Here is a 21,486-nt window from a genome sequence, read left to right as displayed (position 1 = left end):
TGTCCCTGTGTGCTCTATCTCCAAGATGAGACTTTCAATCTTATTAATTTCTTCAGGTCATCTCAGTCATTGAGAACAAAACATTCTTTGGTACTAGCATGTATTTGTGAAAAAGTGGGTAGTAGAGCTAAAAGCACACCAAGAAAGCAATGTGCATCACAAATGTGCACAATGTGCATCACAAAAAAAACAAGATACGGTCAAAAACATGGTGGCACAGCAGTGGCCACAGGTTAGCCCATTATGTAGCCATTAAAACGTGCAAGAAAGAACACTGGGAAACATGGACATGTGTTCATGGTCTGTCCCAGAATAAGAAAAGCCAACGGCAGGGTATATTGTTCTCGATCAGCGGTTCTCAAAGTTGTTTGTGTATCTGAATCCGCTATGTTGATTAAAACACAGATTGTTGGGGGATCCCTCGGAGGCTCAGCAGTTTAGTGCCTGCCTTCGGCCCAGGGTGTGATCCTGGAGTCTCCCTGCATGGAGGCTCCCTGCATGGAGCCTGCTTCTCCCTCTGCCTGTGTCTCTGCCCCTCTTTCTCTCTCTCTCTGTGTCTCTCGTGAATAAATAAATAAAATCTTAAAAAAAAAAAAAACACAGATTGCTGTGCCCACCCTTAGGATATCTGGTTCCAAAGGTCTAGGAAGGGGCCTGAGAATTTGCATCTACAGCTGACAGTCTGCTGCTGGTCTGGGAAATCATGCTTTGAGAACCACTGTTCTCTGTGGACTCCTTTTCATTAAAAAGTGGTGTTCGGTATGTAACTCAGAGTAAAGTCTGAGTTATTGCGAGGGGTGGGCAATAGCTGACTTGCCAGTTGATGTGAAGCTCCATGAGAATCATCATTCTGTCATTGATTCCTGTGGTCTCATAATAGGTGCTCACTAGATATCTGTGTAATTATTTTTTTAAGATTTATTTATCATTCATGAGAGACACAGAAAGGCAGAGACATAGGCAGAGGGAGAAGCCGGCTCCTCGCAGGGAGCCTGATGTGGGACTCGATCCCGGAACTCCGGGATCGTGCCCTGAGCTGAAGGCAGATGTGCAACCACTGAGCCACGCAGGTGTCCCAGTATCTGTGTAATCATTGAATGAGGGGTTCGCTCCAAAAGGGTGACAGTGGTTCTCTCAGAGACATAGCCTTATGAGAAGTTTTAAATCTTTTTTATCTTCATTTTTCTAATTTGTCTAAAATGCATTTGGATTACATGCATAATTTAAAATTTTTTACGTTTAATGATCCACTTTCATCTGCCCCCTGTTCTTGCCCAGCTCAGTAGGACAGTCTGGACTCACAGGGGTCAGAATGTCTGTAGTCATTTTCAGTTGAACCCCATTTCTTCCCAGTCAGTCTGAAAGACCCAAATGTGATCCCCAAACCATATCAACATCTTGGAAGTCTTTCTGAGGCTGCACGAACAGGGAGGCAGGCAGAGCCTCTAGCCCTCCTGGAGCAGCTGCTTTTTCCAGAACTTTTCAGGTGCTCTGCTGCACCTGATCCAGACAGAGCGGACTCCACAGAGGTGACAGCTGAGCCTTGGTGCATTCTCAGTGCATCCGCACCTACCCTGGCTGACAGTGTGGGCACCTAATATCGTAGCCCCAAGACTGCCCCGGGGTTCATGATTCACTAGAAGAACTCATAGGACTCAGAATGGCTGTTGTACTCAGGTTTAAGATTTATTACAATACACGTATATACAGACAGAAGTCAGCAGAAGCACAAGGCATACAGGGTAGAGTCTGGAAGAGGCCAGGCACCAGAGTCCTGCTGTCCGCGCCCAGTGGGGTGACTTACACAGTGCCGATTTCTCTCCACAACTATGGATGGCAGCACACACAAAGTATTGACAACCAGGGAGGCTCACCAAGGCTTGGTGTCCAGGGTTTTATGAGGGGGCTGTCGGTTGTACAGGTATGGAGCATCCATGTGGTTGACCTTAGTCACCGAGTCCCCAGCCCCTCTGGAGAGGACACTGATATAGCATGGCCCAAGGCCCCCACCTTGAGTCCTATTGTTAGGATGGACTAGGTGGTGTGGCCCAAGGCCCCCGATAAACAGAAACATTCTTACCAGACTGAATAGCCCAAGGACTCAAAGATGATGTTCCAAAAGCCAGTCAAGGGCCAGACCTTTCTTTGGAATGTATAGAGTTTAGACAACCCAGGCCTACTGAGGTCATTGTTCAGTGCACAGTACCCAAGCAAGTCAGTCTGAGTCAAGCTGATCTGCCTTCCCAGGGCAGCTCCAGACTTGGTCCTCAAAGGACAAAATAATACTCTGATGCTTTCAACTCAACCATCTGCATTCACTACCAGAGAGGATGTGACCAGTAAAGATGTGGTGAGATTGAAGATCTCATAACTTCAAAATCTACCTGGTCAGATCTAATTTAAAAAATACAATGAGTTTCACATTGGTGACTGGCAGAGGTCAAGAAGAAGAGGAGGGATGGAAGGGAAATGGTATGACTGTAGAAGGGAGACGGGAAGGATCCTTGTGACAGTGAAAGTATTTTTTATCTTAACTGTATCCATTCAATATCCTACTTGTGATCTTATTCTAGAATTTTATCAGCTATCATCATTGGTACAAATCGGGCCAAGGGTACATGAGATCTCTCTGTATTGTTTCTTACGACTATATATAAATCTATAATCACTTAATAATAAAAAGGTTAAGTTTAAAAAAGACCATGAGTTTGCCATTTTGTAATTGGTTTGAATTTCAAACTGCATGTTTTTGTTTTTAAGACAAGTTAGCAAATGTTTGCCAGTGTCCACACTTTGAATACCATTAACCCAATGTTGGTAAAAAGCCATATTGTATGATTTTGTTGGACAGACTTATTTTGACCGCTCTTTGGATTTCTTTTAATTAAGTCTGTGGCTGCCAAATGATAAAGAAGCACTCATTACACAATATGATTTTAAGTAAATGAAGCTTTTGGGAAACCTTTTTTAAAGGGAGTAGAATTGATCCCATTTCTTGAAGAATCTAATTTATTGGTGCTCTTGATTTTTCCAGGTACCTCAGGTCATTAGTTCAGAACTTGTTATTAATTCAGCGCTTCAAGAAATCCATTACTGAACATTCACCCAGGCAAGAACGGCTTAACTTCTGGTTAGATATGATTTTCGAGGCAACAAATGAAGCTCCTAATGGACTCAGATTTCCAGTAAGTCATGCTAAATCCATTTCTTTCAGATAGAATAAAAGAAACTGGGGATTGGTGCTAATTATTGAGTACTCTGAAACGTAGAAAAACCTTAGAGTAATTGAAAATATTAGATACCCATCAGTCTTCTGTAGAATCAGCCAGTTGATCGATCAACTCACTAGAAAAAGTCGGCTATGACCTCTAAAATAGTGTCTCAACTGAGAGTCATTTTGTCTCTTGGCAGACATTTGACAGTATCTGGAGACATTTTCGGTTGACACAACTGCAAGGAAGGTTTTGCTCCTGGCAGTTAGTGGGGTGAGGGCCAGGGGTGCTGCCAGCCACCCACAGTGCATGGGTTAGCCCCTCCCCCAGCACAGAAATACTCAGCCCCAAATGTCAGCAGTGCCATAGTGGGGGAACCCTGTTCTAAATCAGTGCAAGAGTAATAGTAAAATTTTGTAACTTGGTGCTGTTTGCTGTTGAGCTTTGGTTTGCCTCCAATGACACTAGTTAATTTTTAAAATATTATTGGAAAGCAAAATGGCGATTAGCTTTTTGTGTCAAATTTAGACGACCACCTTACAAGGAGTCTTAAGATATCTAAGCACCCTAGATATTGAGCTTCAGATCATTATATTTCATATTTATGCCATGAGATTTTGTGAACGTGCCATGTTGAGGAATTTCATTAAACTTCTAATGGAGATTAAGTTGTTTGAAATGATTATGATAATGATTTTGTTCTTGGGTAAGAAGTTTGAAAATCTTTTAATTATGAAATATTTCAAACTTATTGAAAGGTACAAAAAAATAATGGAACAGACACTTGTGTAATCTCTACCCAGATTTAGCGACCTTAAATATGTTGTTTTACTTGCTTTGGAAATTCATTCATTCATTCTCTTCCTCTCTCCCTCTCTCCTCTCTTCCTCCCCTTCCCTCCCTCCCTGACCCCCAGCAATAAAACATTACTGATGGAATGTCACCTCACTTAGCATAAGTCCTCTTGTATTTTTTACAGACTTGGGAACCTACCTGCAGATCATCCAGTTTCCTTCATTTCTCTCAAAAACTGTTGCTTCCCTGTTTCTTCTGTCACCTTCTTGGGCAGGCCTTTCTTGGCCACCCTGGCTAAAGTGACCCCGCATACACCTTTATTCTGTTGTACTTGACTCAGAGCTGCCTATGTGACCATATTCCATATCCCTATGTGTGTATTTCTTATCTGCCCCATCAGAGCATGGACTCCCATGTGAGGAGGGGACTTCTGTCATGACTGGTGTCCATGGGCCCTAAAGCAATGTTGGCACACAGACTCAAATACTTGTGGAATATAGGACTTTCTACTTGCTCACTGGGCAGAGTGACCTGTCTGTGGTATGTTCCTGTGTGTCACAGAAATCTGTTCTTTTAGGTGCTGGTGATAGAACCAACCAAAGTCTACCAGCCTTCGTATGTCTCTATAAATAATGAGGCTGAGGAGAAGACAGTTTCTCTGTGGCATGTCTCACCCACAGAAATGGTAAGAAAAAAAAAATCACAGCTCTCTTTATTCTCTGTTGTGTCGTCACAAATTCAGTGTTCAAGTAAGAGAGTCTTTGTTGTAGTACTTGAAAGAACAGGCACCTGTGACTGACTTGTAAGGTCCAGGAGTGTATGAGAGTATAATTACAGATGGGAGAGAGGACGCTGGTTTTCCCATTTTATATATGTTTATATTATATATTTGTGTATCTGTGTGTATGAATGAATGTGTGTATATTTATGTGAATGAATACAGGCTTGTTGAGAAAAGAAGTTAAGGGTGCCTAGGGTGGCTCAACCAGATAAGCCTCTACCTTTGGCTCAGGTCATGATTCCAGGGTCCTGAGATCAAGTCCCAAGTCAGAGTCCCTGCTCTGCAGGGAGCCTGCTTTTCCCTCTCTCTCTGCCATTCCTCCTGCTTGTGCACTCTCTCTCTCTCTATCTATCTCTGTCAAATAAATAAATAAAATCTAAAAAAAAAAACAAGTTAAACCATGAGGAGTAATGGGGAAAGTCCCTCCAGATCCCCCAAAACCTCCTTCCCATTCCCCTCCCCAGTGACTTGGTGGATATCCATCTTTACCATTCTCTAAACTCCCTTATGTATGTGTAGGTGGGTGTATGCATGCAAACATTGTGTGTGTGTGTGTGTGTGTGTGTGTGTGTGTGTGTGTGTGTGTGGAGAGAGAGATAGAAGCATTTTCATTAAAGTGAGATCATACAAAAAAAAAGTGAGATCATACAGTGTATATTATTTTGCAACTTGATGTTTTGATTGATTCTTACATCATAGTTTTTCAGATAGCACACAGTGATCCATCCACCTGATGTTTTTAATTGTAATATTCCCTATATTCTCATATCATGGTGATACCTTTCCAAGTATGGATGAACCATAATTTATTTTCCTACCTGCCTGCAGTGCACATTCCAGGCTCACCCATGCACTCTAGCCAATGATAGATAGGAGGTCAGTGCCCATCCTGGTGGTTGCACCCTACATGCTCCCATAGATTGTTTCAGGAGCAGAGATTCCCCAAAACGGAACTGCTAGATTTAAGACTACCTTTGTTTAAAAGTTGATAGCTATGGGGCACTTGGGTGGCTCAGTCAGTTGAGAGTCTGACTCTTGGTTTCAGCTCATGTCGTGATCTTGGGATCCTGGGATCAGGCTCTGCACTCAGCAGGAAGTCTTCTTGAGATTGTCTGTGTCCCTCCATCTCTGACCCTGCCCCCATTGACTCTCTAAGATCTTTAAAAAAGAAAAAGAAAGGGATGCCTGGGTGGCTCAGCCGTTGAGTGTCTGCCTTTGGCTCAGGGCGTGATCCCGGAGACCTGGAATTGAGTCCCACATTGGGCTCCCTGCATGGAGCCTGCTTCTCCCTCTGCCTGCATCTCTGCCTCTCTCTGTGTGTGTGTGTGTGTGTCTCTCTCATGAATAAATAAATAAAATCTTTTAAAAAAAAGAAATTTGATAGATACTAAAGATAAATAAAATTTGAAAGCTCCTGTCAGGTTTGTACCACTTCAATTTATATTGACACCAATGATACTGGAGAGGGAACACTTTAAGTGCCCACTTAAAGAGGTCACAGAAACACTGGGCCGTGCCTGGTGTCTGTGGTAGTAACTATGTTTTTGTCTGTGTGTGTCTGAAGTACTTCTTCAGCTTCTTTCTTTAATAAAACATTTTTAGTAATCTAGCACCTTTGGCAAGTGCATTCACTAGGTAGATCTATTTGCTTTGTATGTTTTCATGGAGTGTGAGGAGATGTCTGCCATTAACCTGGCAAAGAAGGATTTTTTTTCCTGGATATAAGAGAGTGAGCAATTATGTCTTAATCAGGCAAATATAGACCATATCTTCAAAAATGAAATGCAACATTGGAGAATAAGCAGAGGGCCAGAATCATATAAGAAATTCCTTATCAGAAATAGTCCTAACACAGCACCCCCCCCCCATTGTTCAGGGAGTACAAGGTCTGACTTCTGCTGGATGAACAAGTTGCCGATGTGTGCTGTACACCATGGCCCCTATAGTTACTAGTATGCCATTGTGCACTTCAGAATTTGTTAAAAGAGTGAATCTCATGTGTCCTTACCTGCCCGCCACCCCCCCCACACACACACACACAAAACAAAGACCAAGGGACCAAGGACACTTGGGGAGATGTTGGATCTGGCCATTACCTTGATTGTGGTGATGGTTCCATGGGTGTCTGAAACTTCTCAGATTATGCACATGAAATTTGTGCAGGTCTTCGTCTATTATACCTCAGTAAAGGTATATAAAAAAAACAGAAATAGACTTGAAATCTTGAGTTGTGTAACAGGATACCATGAATTGGGGGCTTAAACAGTAGATATTTCTTTCTCCCAGTTCTGGAGGCTGGGAGTCCCAGGGTGGGATACCAATGTGGTCAGGTTTTGGTGAGGGCCCTCTCCCCCAGGTCACAATAGGCTGTCATCTTGTGTGCCCCCAGATGATGGGGAGGTATTTCCCTTGTGTCTCTTTTAATAAGGGCACTAATCCCATCGTGGGCGCTCCATCCTCATGACCTGATTGCCTCCCCAAGGCCCTATCTCAGAATCCTGGCACACTTGGGGTTAGGGCTTCAACAGCTGGTTTGCAGAGATCCAAACATTACAGGTATAAGCCAGTAACTTTGTCTAATATTTAACAGAGAAGCAGCCTTCTTATTCATCAGACTCAGCCATTAGTGAAGATGAGCTGCCCGAATGCGTGCTTGGGTTTTTTTGTTTGCTTTGCTGTACTGTGTGTATTAATTAAATATTTGAGTGCAAAAGAAAAACCACAATAAAATTTACACATGGTGTTCAAACAGATCTCCTTTGAAGAATGAATATGTTCTCTATTAAATTTACCTCTTTGGCTGTTTTTAACCTTTTATGGAAGTATACACACTGAAAAAGTCTATCAGTCATAAATGTATAGTTCGATGGATGTTTGCCAATTGAACACACCTGCGTGACCAGCATGGTCAAGGAAGAGAATATCAGCAGACACCCTCCAACCCCAAAGCCTGGCTTCTGCCCCCTTGCGCCCCCCTCCAGGTCCCATGCTTTCGATGTTGGAATTCTTGTATTAGAAGCAAGCCTTGATGATTTTCTTGTGTCATTGATGCCACTGTGATAGGAGAGGATTTTCAAAATTCTGATCTGTAACCTGACCATTCCATTGATGTACGTACTCAACTCCTCATGTTTTGACAAGTACTTGAGGAAAGAACTAATCCTATTCAAGTGGACTCTTCAAACTTTTGGAGCCAAATGTCTTTGGGCTTGTGGAATTCTATAAACTTTGTCCATTGTATTGAATCCTACAGTGCTTGCTGCCCTTAATGGACATTCCCATGGGTACATATACTATCTCCCTAGTTGTAAATGTGTTACTTTGAACATAGTCCATAATAAGAAATGGAAAAGAATGGTAGAAGCAGCAAATGCTAGTTTTCATTGACTGATGAAATGTTTTGTACAAGTGCTCATAGTTGTCAGAACAAACGTCTGAGGGAAATAGAAATTGCCTTTTTTGCTTTGAGAGGAAGCTTTTGCTTTAGCCTTCATTTACATTTTTGAAATTCTGCAGATCGTGAAAGCAAGCAGATTTGTCTGGAGTGAGATGACATTTCTCTACACAATGTTACATTTTTTCCTGGTGGGCTGTGGCTGGTGAGGGAGATCACATGCATGTGCGTGTTCACTTACATGCTGCACTGCTGTAAGAGTAGGTTAAGTTCTGGTTTGTTAGCCAAGGATTCAGAAACTTCTGCTGGTATATGTTTAACAAGCAGCATGGGGACGTGTAATGTTTGCTGGTTCCTCCAGTACTGTTCCCACCATGGCCAGTTTCAAGCAACCTCCAGTGGATGCCCCAACTTGGGGTTAGGAGGAGATGTGCATGGTTGGCCTTCCTAAGCTGGCTCCAGGTGCCCCCAGCACAACAGTGTGAGTAGGCTGTGCAGGGCAGGGACATACACAACCTTGTACCCTCAGCAGCTCCTGTGCCCTGGAGTCGCCAACAGGCATCCAGTAGCCCCTGCCACTGAGCACACAGCTAGGGCTGCTTGTTAGGAAAAGCTGTTATTGTTACTGCTTTTTCTGCTTATGTTAGCAACAGGAGAAGCGCATAAAAAGTCTACAAAATTGTCACAGACCCCCAAGATGCCTCCCCAGAGGCACACACTCTAGGACCAGGAGGGAAAATGCTGAGTTGGCACCCAGGGGACCCTGGAGACATGCCCCTGCCTCTAGCCTCCTGGCCCATTGCTCTGTAGCCCACCCTGGCTCTGCTTCCAGTGCACTCTTACTGGAGGCTTCTGACCCTGACATGGAAAGCTACAGTCTCAAGTCCATTTCCTCATGATTTAGATGTAGTAAAATAGCCATTCTCAGAAAGGGTGAGGTCGCTGCCTGCCGGGAGAAGACAGCCACCGCAGTCATGATGGAGGACTCTGTGCCAGTTGACCCTCCAGGACAGCAGATCAGAAACCGGATGGGCAGTCCTGACTTCCACCACCAGGCGTTTCACGAAAAACCCCACCTGCAGATGCAAGGGAGTGTGGACTTGACGATTTCATTTACATGTTATTGCAGGGCAGGCAAAACTCTCCGTGGTGGTAGAAATCAGAATAGCGGTTGCTGTTTCCACCTTTGGATGACTAGGCGCGTGGGGGTTTATGAGGGAAGCTTCTGGGCTGCTGTTCCTGTTCTGTCTCTTCATTTAGAAACTGGCTACAGCGAGTCTTCATTTTGTGAAAATTTACTGCGATGATCACTGTGCCCTTTTCTGAACATATGGTATACTTCAATTCAGAAGTTTAATAATTTTAAAACACTTGTTCTGGTCCTCTTGTTCTTCCCCAAAACCATGACTGAATCTCATGGCTTTACAGATGCAAACTCATGCTCTCTTATGGAGTGTGAAGTCCCTGTAATCCTACCCTCTCGTCCCCTGAGCTGGCCCTGCGGAGTCCTACGTGTGCTCTTCTGACCTCCTTACTCCATGCGATTTCTTCTTCCAGTCATCCAAGCCCTAACTTGTGCGGCGGCGTCTCTAACTACCTTTCCTCCCCTTTCACTGAATTAGGCTGCTTTCTTGCCTATATTGTGTCCACAGTATTTCCCATTGCTCTTTGATCACTTTTTGAGAACTTCTCCCCAAGTGCTTTGCAAACTCAAGTATGACTTATATGTTTTTATATCCATAGTATCTACAAAGCAGGTTCCCCCCACACACACACACACACAAATGCCCATTGACTGTGATATAAAGGGAAAGACGGGAGTCTGTGTTGTTTACTTCTTAACCTGCAAATCTTCCTCCTAAATCAGGAAGTTCCCTAAAGCTATGCTGTGGGGTAAACCTTCCATCTGGGGACACTTTGAAAGCTCCTGTGGCCAAGCTCTTTATATACATGCAGCTTCTTGCCTATAGGTGACTTGGACAAGGTGCTCTGAAATCTGCCCTGGTTCATGTTTCTGTACCCGAATCCAGAAGCAGGCTCCTGCTCTCCACCACGGCTGCCTTTCACTGACTTTGAACACAACTCCTCTGAAATACCCTCAGTCTTTGTACACAGTTGGGTCCCAGGTGGGGGCTTCCATGTTGATGTATGCTTCTATCTCTCACGGCCCTCACCTCATCTTCTACAGAGTAGAAACTGGGAGCCTGGTGATGGTCTCCAAGGCCCCGTGTGATCTTCCTCATGAGCTCTCCAACCTCCTCTCCTACTCCCTCTCTGCTGGTCCCCAGACATGCCCTGGGGACATGCCTTTTCCCTTCAGCCCAGGACTATATCTGCAAGTCTCACTCCTTCACCTGCCTTAGCCTTCTGCTGAAGAGTCCTCAGAGATGCCTTCTTGGAGCACCCAGTTTAACATCATGACCCCTGCCCCACCTGAATGCCCTTCCCGGCTCTCTTTGGCTTTTCGTCCTCTGTCATGCTGTTCAGTTACTACTTAATTTGTTCTCTCTCATGCGAATATAAGCCCCATGGGGGCAGGGGCTTTGTTCTTTGTTATGTCCTCAGTGCTGGTACCTTGCCTGGCACATAGCAGGTACTTAACATGGTCAAGTGGACCTTCTCCCATTGAGGACCATCCTCCCACATCCTGTTGTCGTTCCTCTAGGATGGCAGGAAACTCGTCACCCAGATGCTCGTGGCTGTTCTCCTATGCCATATGCCCAGTCTTCTGGCTCTCACATTTCTCTGGGGGAGGGGGATGCTTAGCTGGTCAGTTAGGACATTCTTTGGGCCAGCCAAATGTGTTTCCTTATTTTGAATGATTTTCTCTTATTGTGACATATTGGTATTGTACCTCGGATCACTCTTCTGAGGCTTAGCTTTGTGCAGCATTTGTTAAGTACAGGCAGTAGTGGTGGAGGAAGGAAACAGTTATCTTTAAAAATGCATCTTGTACAGATTGAAATCCAGGTTAGTCTTTGTGTTAGTTATGGAAAGCGATCTGCTGAAACAAATAGCCCCCAAATATCAATGTCTTAACATGATCAAAGTTTATGCCTTGTGTCATACCCAAGTTGGCAGGGTCCCCATTCCCTCTCATAGTGGAATAGAGGATTGCTGAGGTTATTATGAACCACACCCACAGTTGGTACACATCATTCTTCCTCACATCCCATTGATCAAAACTCTTCTTGCGGCCCCACCCAACTGCAGGGGAGGCTGGGAAATGTATGCTAGCTGTGTGCCCAGGGAGAAAAAAGAAAGATGGGAGAACATTGTTGTCTGCCACATTCTTCTGCAAACATTTTCAGAGGTCACCAACTTGGGTGGGCTGTCCCCAAACTCATTTTAGAGTTTTCCTGATATGTTGACAGAAGATGAAAGTCCATTCAGTGGTGCTTACTCTGTGCTTATTCTGTTTCAAATTCATATCTTTTGCTCTAAACTGGATTAAAGATACAAATGACTTTTTGCAATACGTTAGAAAATGTTTCTGGGGGTGCCTGGGTGGCTCAGTTGGTTAAGCGTCTGTCTTTGGCTCAGGTTGGGATGGAGCCCCACATCAGGCTCCCTGCTCAGTGGGGAGTGCTCCTCCCTCTCCCTCTGCCTGCCACTCCCCCTCCCCTGCTTGAGCGCACTCTCTCAAATAAATAAAATCTTTAAAAAAAAAAAAGAGGAAAAAATGTTTTTGGTCTTCCAAGTTATATAAAATATATTGCTCTAACTCCTAAATCTCTATTGAAAGTAAAATAGCAGAAGTAATTGACCAGAGAATGAAATCAAAAGTTTTTTTGGCATGAAAAAAAATCAAGCTCTACTGACTTTTGTCTTTAAAACCTGCAGAAACAAATTCATGAATGGAATTTTACAGCTTCTTCCATTAGGGGAATAAGGTAAGAACATAAGGGAAAATGGCATTATTGTTCTAATACAAATAATGATGGCAGTGTTTTATTACTTTAATGTTTCCACTTGTTTATAATATGTGATATTCTCATTTTTAACATAATTCAAAATAGACTATGTTCTCTTTTGTGACCCTGCCTGAGCTTGTTCGTGTGCTACTAGTAAGGGCTTCTTGGCTTGTTGTGACAAAGAAGCTTTTTTTTGGTATCCAATAGACTAAACTCTCGTCTCAAACTTTTTTTAAAAAAAATACAGAAGACAAAGTGTTTCTTCTCTGAGCCATTGATGTTCAAGTGCTCAGGGAACCCCAGAATCCCACTGACTGAAGGAGTTACGGTAATGACACATGGTTGGGGTCTCCTGAGTAGAGTAATGGAGCCGGGGGCATTGTTGTTATCAGTTGGGGGAGCATATGGTGTAATCCAAGGAGAGCTATGGTGCTTGCTCTTTGGATCGGGGTAGTGACCATTTGGTGACCCTTGTGGCTACACTCTGAGCTTTACCCTGCCAGCACATCCAAGAATAGGAGCAGCTCTGAAGCAGATGTGAGTTCTAATCTTTCTTTCATTGTTTAACCTTGACAAAATCACTTAGCCTCTTCAGGACTCTGTTTCTTCATAGTTTCCATTACATGAAGGGCTCAGATGAGAACTGTATGTCCTTTATCTGATTGGAAGACCACAGGCTTCTGAATGAATCCCCTGTTACCTCCAGACATAGTATGATCCTGTCCTAGGCACAGCACTATTTAAATTAGAATAAGGGATCCCTGGGTGGCGCAGTGGTTTGGCGCCTGCCTTTGGTCCAGGGCGCGATCCTGGAGACCCGGGATCGAATCCCACGTCAGGCTCCCGGTGCATGGAGCCTGCTTCTCCCTCTGCCTCCCTCTCTCTCTCTCTCTCTCTCTCTCTGACTATCATAAATAAGTAAAAATTAAAAAAAAATTAGAATAATATTTTTGTCATGTCAAAGGGAGGGAAATAATTTAAGAACAGTAGTATTTGAGTAATACTGCTTAAAAATATAATTCAAAGTCTTGAACATTTTCAAAAACTTACTACTCCAGAAACTAAGTGATATGAGAATATATAGTCAAGAACCTTTTGTTTGTGCCTCCTCTTAGAGCTGCCTCTTGCTGCCATTCAGCCATCATCAGGGATGTGCAAAGGGCTAGGGGTGAATCAGACCCTAGGACCAATATGCTATAAAGAGCACGTGTTGAACATTCCCAGTGCTACCCAACTAACAGTGATAGTTCATTTACAAATTGGTTTCCGAAACTTATGCATAGCCTTGTTTTAAGTATTTTTAAATCACCCTGTACTATTGCTGTTTCAACTCCGTATTTGTCATGTAATCCCTGACACAAAAAGAATGGCTAAAGAAGCTTTGACTCTCAGGGAGAGATGACTTAGAGAAACATAAAGTAGCATCATTTGTTTGAAGAGAATTTAGGCTTTTCCATAGTGCTGCCTGGCAAAATGAAGGCCATCGTGTAGGCTTTGGCCCAGTGTAGGTAAAGAACTTTCTAGCAGTGAAATCCATCAGCAGATGGAGTATGGTGATTTTCTGTCACTGGTTATGTCCAGGAAAGCAGAACATTGAGTGAGATGCTGTAGAGTCAGATCCTGACCTTAGGTGGAAATGGACCAGATAACATGTAAAGGCCTTTCTTGAGCTAAGATGCCACATAGATTTCTACCTTCCTTGTGTGGCCCCAAATTCTGTGTCCTGTTATTTTTCAAGTCTAGAAGTTCCTTAAGATGCCATAATACATTATTTCACAAATAAGTTTCCCGGCTTGTGTGTGAAATGATAAACTCTTGAGGGAGAGAGACCGTATTTATTTTGCGTTCTTGCTGTTCTATGCTTTGCTTAGCGCTGTATCTAATGGTAAGTTCTCGATACATACAAAAGTCATTTGATGAATACAAACTCAAACATATGCAAGATAAATGTCCCTGCTATTTAAATTTGGTAGGGAAATAGAAGTCAAATTTGGAGAGTATTTACTAAAACATTAATAAATCTTGCAAATTTGTAAAATGGAAGAAAATCTAGGACTAGATTTTTCTCAAAAATGTAAAAGTGACATCATAACTTAAAAATAATAAGGTTTCTTATGTTTTTCCAATTTTACAGCATATCCAAGTTTGATGAACGGTGTTGTTTTCTTTATGTCCTTGATAATTCTGATGACTTTCAAATCTACTTTTCCACTGAAGACCAGTGTAGTAGGTGAGTTACAGCTGATTCAGGTGTTTGTGATCTAATTATGGCAAATAAGTTTTGAAGGATCTTTGTTGGGAGAATATTTATTAGATGCACTGCCTTTCCTGAAATTTTAACTTACAGAAAGTTACTTTTACAATTTCACTGAGGTATAATTCACATACCATGCAGTCTGCCCATTTAAAGTGTTGTTCAGTCTTTTTTCAGTTTATTCACAGTTTTGCAACCATCACCCAATCTAACTTTAGAATATTTTCATGATCTTCAAAAGAAACCTAGTGTCCATTACCAGTTACTCCCCATTTTCCCTCAACCTAATCCCCCCAACCCCTTCCTTGTGCAAAAATGAATCTTCTCTCTCTCTCATTCTCTGTGGATTTGCCTGTTCTTGACATTTCATATAAATGGAATCATATCATATGTGGTCTTTTGTGTCTGATATTTTTTTAGTTATTATAATGTTGTCAAGGCTCATCTATGCTGGGGTGCCTGGGTGGCTCAGTCAATTAAGTTACTGCCTTTGGCTTAGGTCATGATCCCAGGATCCTGGGATCGAGTCCTGCATCCTGCTCAGTGAGGAGTCTGCTTCTCCTTCTCCCTCTGCCCCTCCTCCTGCTTGTGCTTACTTGCTTGCTCGCTCTGTCAAATAAATAAATAAAATCCTTAAAAAAAAATGGTTTGGCTATGCCGTACCATCGTATCAGCACTTCATTCTTTTTGCGGCTCATCACTCTTCCATTGTATGGACATACTTGATTTATTTGTTAACTTGAAAGATATGAGTTGTTTCCACTTGTTAGCTATCATAAATAATGCTACTAAGGACATTCACTTGCCACTTTTTGTGTGGACCTGAGTTTTCATTTCCTTGGAGCTAAATTACTGGGTCTTACATAACTCTGTGTTTAACCCTTGAGGAGCTGCCAGACTGTGATCAGATTTTACATTGTCATCAGCAGATTATGAAGGTTCTAATTTCTCCGCATCCTTGCTGCACGCGTTATTGTGTATCCTTGTAATTCTAGACATCTTGGTGGGTGTTAGGTAGAGTATGATTGTGGTTTTGATCTGCATTTCCCTGATGACTGATGATACTGAGCATCTTTTCGTAAGCTTACTGGCCATTTATATATTTTCTTTGGAGAACTCTCTGCTCAAATCCTTCACCCAATTAAAAAAATTTTTTAACCTTTTATTTTGAAAAATATTCAGAACTACAAGGAGGTTTCAGAGGGTCACTTGGCTGGCTCAGTCTGTAGAGCATGCGACTCTTAATCTCAGGGTCGTGAGTCCAAGCCCTATGTTGGGTGTGGAGCCTACTTAAAATTTAAAAACAAAATTTTTTAATGAATAAAAAATTTGAGAAAAACAGTACAAAGAATTTCCATATATAGTTCACCCAGAATTCCCCAGTGTTAACCCTTTACCACATTTGTTTTACCTTCACTCCATACTCATGATTATTTTTGTTCTGAACTGCTGAGTGAGTTGTAGACATAATGCTTCATTACCTCTCACTACTTGTGTGCATATTTCCTAAAAACAAGATTCACTTACATAATCACAGCACAGTTATCAGGAAATTACGATTGATATGGCTCTGTAATCTACAAACCTTAGCCACATTTTATTTACTGTCCAACTAATGTCCTTTACAGCAAAACACAAGATTTTTTTCTCTGTCTTGCCATCCAGTCCAGGATCATGTTACATTTAAGGGTCATATCTGTGTAGTCCTCATTTATCTTCATAAGTGCCTCTTTGTCTTGACTCAGTGCTTTCAAAGAGTACAGGCAATTGATCTGGTGTAGCCCATCTGTTGGGGTTTGTTTGCTCTTTCCTCATGATTGCATTAGTGTCATGCATTTTAGGAAGGAATAGCACAGAAGTGATGTCCTGTCCTTTTCATGCATTATATCAGGATCTATATAGTATCTTGTTACTGGTGAAATTAACTTGGCTCACCTGATAAAAAGTAGTGTTTACCAGGCTTCTCCAAACTGCCTATTTTTAAAGGGGTCATTTGTATTTTTGTAAATGTTTTTGAGAATTCTTTATATATTCTGGATACAAGTCCTTCATCAGATGTGTGATTTGAACATAACTTCTCTGTCCTCTGTGGGTTTTGGTTCACCGTTGATTAACATTTTGATGCAGTTCAATTTGTTTTTTCTTTGGTCATTTGTGGTTTTGGGATCACCTAAGAAGGGTTTTCCTGACCCAAGGTTTTCTATGGTGTTTGTTTTCTTCTTAGAGTTTTAGCTCTTATATTTAGGCCTCTGGTTGATTTTGATTTTGAAGTCATTACTTTATATTTCCACCAGCAGAGTGTGAGGATTTCACTTCACATTTTTAGCAACGAGTGGTAATGTCTTGTGAATTTTAGTTACTTTGGTGAGTTCATACCACATGTCTCCTGACTGTTGTGTTTCCCAGCTTTCAAAGATTAGAAGCAAAGGTGGGATGGGATTAAAGAAAAGACCATTTTAACGTTTTATGGGAATTATCTTCAGATGTACAGTACTCTTCCCTGCCACCCTGCATTGAATAAAAATTTTGTCAGTCAAATCACTTGTATGTAAAGAAACAGCTACACAAGTCTAAGATAGCTAATGTGGCCCAGCAGCATTTGTGAGAAAGACCTGCGGGTAACAGTTGATAGTAAGCTTAATCTATGTCAACAGAATGATGAGGCCACCTTCTACGTTTCCTCCCTACACCCTCCATCTACAAGACCTTATTTTGCACTTAGAACAAGAGTGTCTACAGCATGAGGGGTGGGAGTCCCACTCTCCTTAGCACTAATGAGATCATCTTGGGAACACTGGTCATACCGCCAGACTTGAGTAAGACAGGGACACCTTTCAACAATTGCCTGTTAGTGGAGTGACTTAAAAACAACTCCTGGAGGAAACATTGAAGGAACAAGGAGGAAAGATTGACAGGGATTTAATAAAATTGTGTACATTTCTAATGGGCTATTATGTAGAAGAGGGATTAATTCTAAGCAGTCCATGGATGGGACCGACATGAATGAAGTCTCAGTTCAGTGTAAATAAAGCACTTCTCATTGAGTTGTCCACAGAATGAGCAACCTTCTGAGGTAATGAGTTCCCTGTCACTAGAGATATTCAAGCCTCAGTTGACCAACCAGTTAGTGGAGCCACTGTATATAGAAGGGGATTCAAGTATCACATGAGTATTTGAACTAGATGAGATAACCATTAAAGTGCTGTGTGAATCAAGGAGTAGATTGTTCCATGAACTTGTAAAAACTTGATGTATATTTAATCACAGTTTAATAAGTTAAAGCTAGGGAACATGAGTGATGATAATTAGCATCTTTGTGACATTTGCTGTTCTAGGTTTTGCTCTTTGGTTAAAGAGATGATAAGCAATGCAGCGCGCAGTACAATGGAGCTGGAGGGGGACACCGATGGAGACACCTTAGAGGTGAGTCACTGAAGACCTACAACATGGAAAAAATTACTTCTTCTATCTTTTTTTAATTTATTTTTTTCCATTACAAATATTTTTATATGTATATTTTTTTATTGGAGTTCGATTGTATCTTCGATGCTTAAAGAAAATGTCCCATTTTTGTGTGTGAAAATCCTTTATATTTAAAAATACTCTTAACAGGAAACAAACTGAGGGTTGCTGGAGGGGAGGGGTGTGTGTGGGGGGAATGGGGTAACTGGGGGGGCGGATAGGCATTAAGGAGGACACATGATGCAACGAGTACTGGGTGTTACATGCAACTGATGAATCACAACTCTACCTCTGAAACTAATGAAATGCTATATGTTAATTAATTTAAATAAAAAATAAAAATACTCTCTTGTGGCTACAGCGGGGAGGTGGATGCTGGCAGTGGGACCCTGGGGCTCTGAGCGAGCAGGGCAGGTAGGGAGGCCCTGGGGTGGGCCTGCCTATGGAGCTGGAGCCAGGAGCCCACGGGTCTCAAGCTGCTCTGCCAGGTGCCCCGTGGGCAAGAGGAGGCTAGAGCGTGTGCCTGCTGCAGCCTTGACCTGTGCTCTATCCTGCCTGAGCAGAAGGAGCTGTGCCCCGGGGCTGCTGCTGTTGCCTGGGCTGCTCCCCTCCCTGTGGCGCCTACAGGACTTGGGGGAGGGAGGGCCGGAGCCCCGCGGGAGGAGCAAGACCTGTGTGTAGCGACCGACAGCATGTGTGATATTGTGGTGTAGGCCGGGAGGAGACTGGCCCCTCACCTTAGAAGTGTATGATGCCGCGATCGATGCCTTAAGAAGTATGCCCGCACCCTGACAGCAGGTGAGGGAGTCGCCGAGTCTGGAAGAGCACCTAGAGGGAGGCCGTGGCAGTGTCCCACCCGGTGGGGGTGCTCGGGGCCTGCCAGTGGAACCTGGTGGCGGACCTCACCGGACCTCACCGTGGAGGAGCAGCAGGCCCCAGGCATCAAGAATGAGAATGCGAGAGGTAGAGGTGCCATCAGCAGCAATGCGTGTCCCTGACATCCTGGGACTCAGATGGGCCCACCTTGAGGACTCCTGGTGACCCAGCTGCTCCCCTCCAGGGGCCCAAAGGCATCTGCACAGCCCGAACTTTGGTTCTCCCACCGAGGTTGACCAAGTGCTTTCTGTGTGCCGGGGCTGTGAAGACCTAGCAGTGCTCCAGGACGAGGGACCCCAGCACTAGGCACATGGCTGGCTTCTCAGAGCTGGCATTCATTGAACACTTACTCTGCCGGGTGGGGCTTTGGGCACCGTACAGATGCTCTCAACTATTCCTCAGGATCGCCCTTGAGAGGGGAAGTTGTAAATAATGCTGCAGTGAAGTAGGGATGCATGTATCTCTTTGAATTGGCGGTTTCATTTTCTTTGGGTAAATACCCAGCATTGGAATTGCTGCATCGTAAGGTGGTTATAGTTTTAATTCTTTTTTTTTTCAAGATTTTATTATTTATTCATGAGAGAGACACAGAGAGGGGGGTGGTGGAGGCAGAGACACAGGCAGAGGGAGGAGCTGGCTCCATGCAGGGAGCCTGACGTGGGACTCGATCCTGGGACTCCAGGAACATGCCCTGAGCTAAAGGCAGGGGCTAAACCACTGAGTCACCCAGGCTTCCCTCTAGTTTTAATTCTTGAGGAATCTCTGTACTTTTTTTAGAGCGGCTGCACCAATTTGCATTCCGTCCAACAGTGCACCAGGGTTCTTTTTCCCCTACATCCTAACACTCATTTTTTCTCTTTTTGCTAATAGGCAGTCTGACAGATGTGAGAATCCCAAGCTCTTTTGGGCACTGCCGCTCTAGTCTAGTTATTACCTGATTATACGTGTGTTTATTTGCACAGTTATTCAGATTTGCCACTAATTCAGGTCCTCACATTGATTATAATTTAATGAGTTTTTTTACTATCAAGTTAGTTTGAAATTCAGTCTTTGAGGTTTCTTTCAGAAAAATATCAAAAAGGTTTATTTTAATAATTGACTCAGGTACTTGAATTCTTAGTTTAGAATCAAAGTTTGTTATGGAAATGAGTTGAGTGATGCACTTTGAAGGTGACAGATGAGGAGGCCGAGAAAGGTGGGAGGTAGAAGCCTTGTATGGAGAGGCTGATATCTGGGTAAATCGGATGTGATGGGCACCTGTTAGTGATCTTGAGTGTCATGAACATCCTTCAAAGTACACGGGACCCACACACATTCTGTGCATTTCTGGAAGTAGGCACAGCGGAGCATAGAAACCACGGAAGCAAGTATTGTTCAGCAAGTATTGTTCAAATGTAATTTTGAGAGTTACATTTATTTTAATCCTCGGAAAGAACCAACTAGAATGCAGCTGTACAACAACTTTTGATAATGAGATTGGGGGAACAGAATGACAATGGCGATTATAGGTAGAATGTATGTGGTGTGTTTGATGCTGGATCTGTCCACCTGAAAGGGGAAAGCCCTGCATACTTGCTTTGTATTAAGACAATTTTAATTTTATTGACCTTCAGTTCTTCTCTGGACTGTAGAAAGAGGTTGGTTTCCTGAGAAGCTAATGAAGGATTAAGAAGAAGGCACCTCTTTGGGATTCTTGACATGCTTAGAAGTCTTTTTAAATTGCAGCATTAAAGTGGAACCAAATCTCCAAAAGCTGAGCCCACTAAGTTACATATGAGCTGTATTTTTAATTTTTTTAATTCCATCTCTTAAAATCATGTTGTAAATATATGAGAATTCTACCCTTTGACAGTAATTACTGAGTGGAAATTACATAACCTAAGGAATATGACCTGCCTGGTACTCAAATAATGTTATTTATAAATTGAAAATTGCAGAACAATGTTTAGGCTCTTATGGGGCTCCACCAGGAGTGGTGTGCTTTTTGATCTTGTTGCTTTGCCTTCTTCAGTATGCGTATGAGCATGATGCGAACGGCGATAGGGTCGTGCTGGGGAAAGGCACGTACGGGATCGTGTATGCCGGAAGAGACCTGAGCAACCAAGTGCGAATCGCCATCAAGGAAATCCCAGAGAGAGACAGCAGGCAAGTTGGGGTGAGAGTAGCTCTGTGCTCCAGTGGCATGGTCAGATGACATCTGCATGTTGCCTTCAGTGCCAGACACCGATGCACACGTGCAAACAGCCCTTCATCCTGGTGGTCAGTGAATTGTTAGGAATGGGTTTACAAGTGCTTTCTGGCAGCTGGAAGACCCTTCATCATTCATCCATTCATTTATTCACTCATTCAGTCATCTGGCCTTTCTTTTTTTTAATTTTTTTATTTATTTATGATAGTCACACAGAGAGAGAGAGAGCAGCAGAGACATAGGCAGAGGGAGAAGCAGGCTCCATGCACCAGGAGCCCGACGTGGGATTCGATCCCCGGTCTCCAGGATCGCGTCCTGGGCCAAAGGCAGGCGCTAAACTGCTGAGCCACCCAGGGATTCCTGGCCTTTCATTTTTAATGGGATCCTATGTTACGATATTTGAGCTGAAAGGCCAGTCCTGAAATGAACTCCTCTAGCTTCTTGTAACGCTAGGAAAGATTAAATGACTTCTCCAAGGACATGAAGAAGCAAGACCAGGGTCCAGTCTCTTGAATTCCTTGTCTACTATTCTGTCTCTTAGGCTCATGCCAGATACAGTGGCACAGTTGTATTTGAGGGGAAATTGCTGGCATGTCCCATCTCCTTTGAC

At 43.1% G+C, this 21,486-nt stretch overlaps 1 protein-coding gene across 2 annotated transcripts in view; it reads left to right on the top strand.

Moving 5' to 3' along the window:
• Positions 1–21,486, top strand: part of MAP3K15 (mitogen-activated protein kinase kinase kinase 15) — a 112,867-nt gene that overhangs the window by 68,872 nt on the left and 22,509 nt on the right. For both annotated transcript variants that reach the window (XR_007409529.1, XM_049107876.1), the window contains exons 10-15: positions 3,035–3,185; positions 4,585–4,692; positions 12,026–12,075; positions 14,231–14,326; positions 17,686–17,773; positions 20,700–20,833. Coding sequence is in view for 1 of the 2 variants with exons in the window: in XM_049107876.1 (XP_048963833.1) it covers positions 3,035–3,185; positions 4,585–4,692; positions 12,026–12,075; positions 14,231–14,326; positions 17,686–17,773; positions 20,700–20,833 (627 nt within the window). In the remaining variant the exon portion in view is untranslated. The remainder of the gene's footprint in view (positions 1–3,034; positions 3,186–4,584; positions 4,693–12,025; positions 12,076–14,230; positions 14,327–17,685; positions 17,774–20,699; positions 20,834–21,486) is intronic.

The sequence above is a fragment of the Canis lupus genome, chromosome X, assembly GCF_003254725.2.
Source record: "Canis lupus dingo isolate Sandy chromosome X, ASM325472v2, whole genome shotgun sequence".
Classification (NCBI taxonomy): Eukaryota; Metazoa; Chordata; class Mammalia; order Carnivora; family Canidae; genus Canis; species Canis lupus.
Note: the sequence above shows the minus strand (reverse complement) of the source record. Positions and strands in the feature narration are given on the sequence as shown.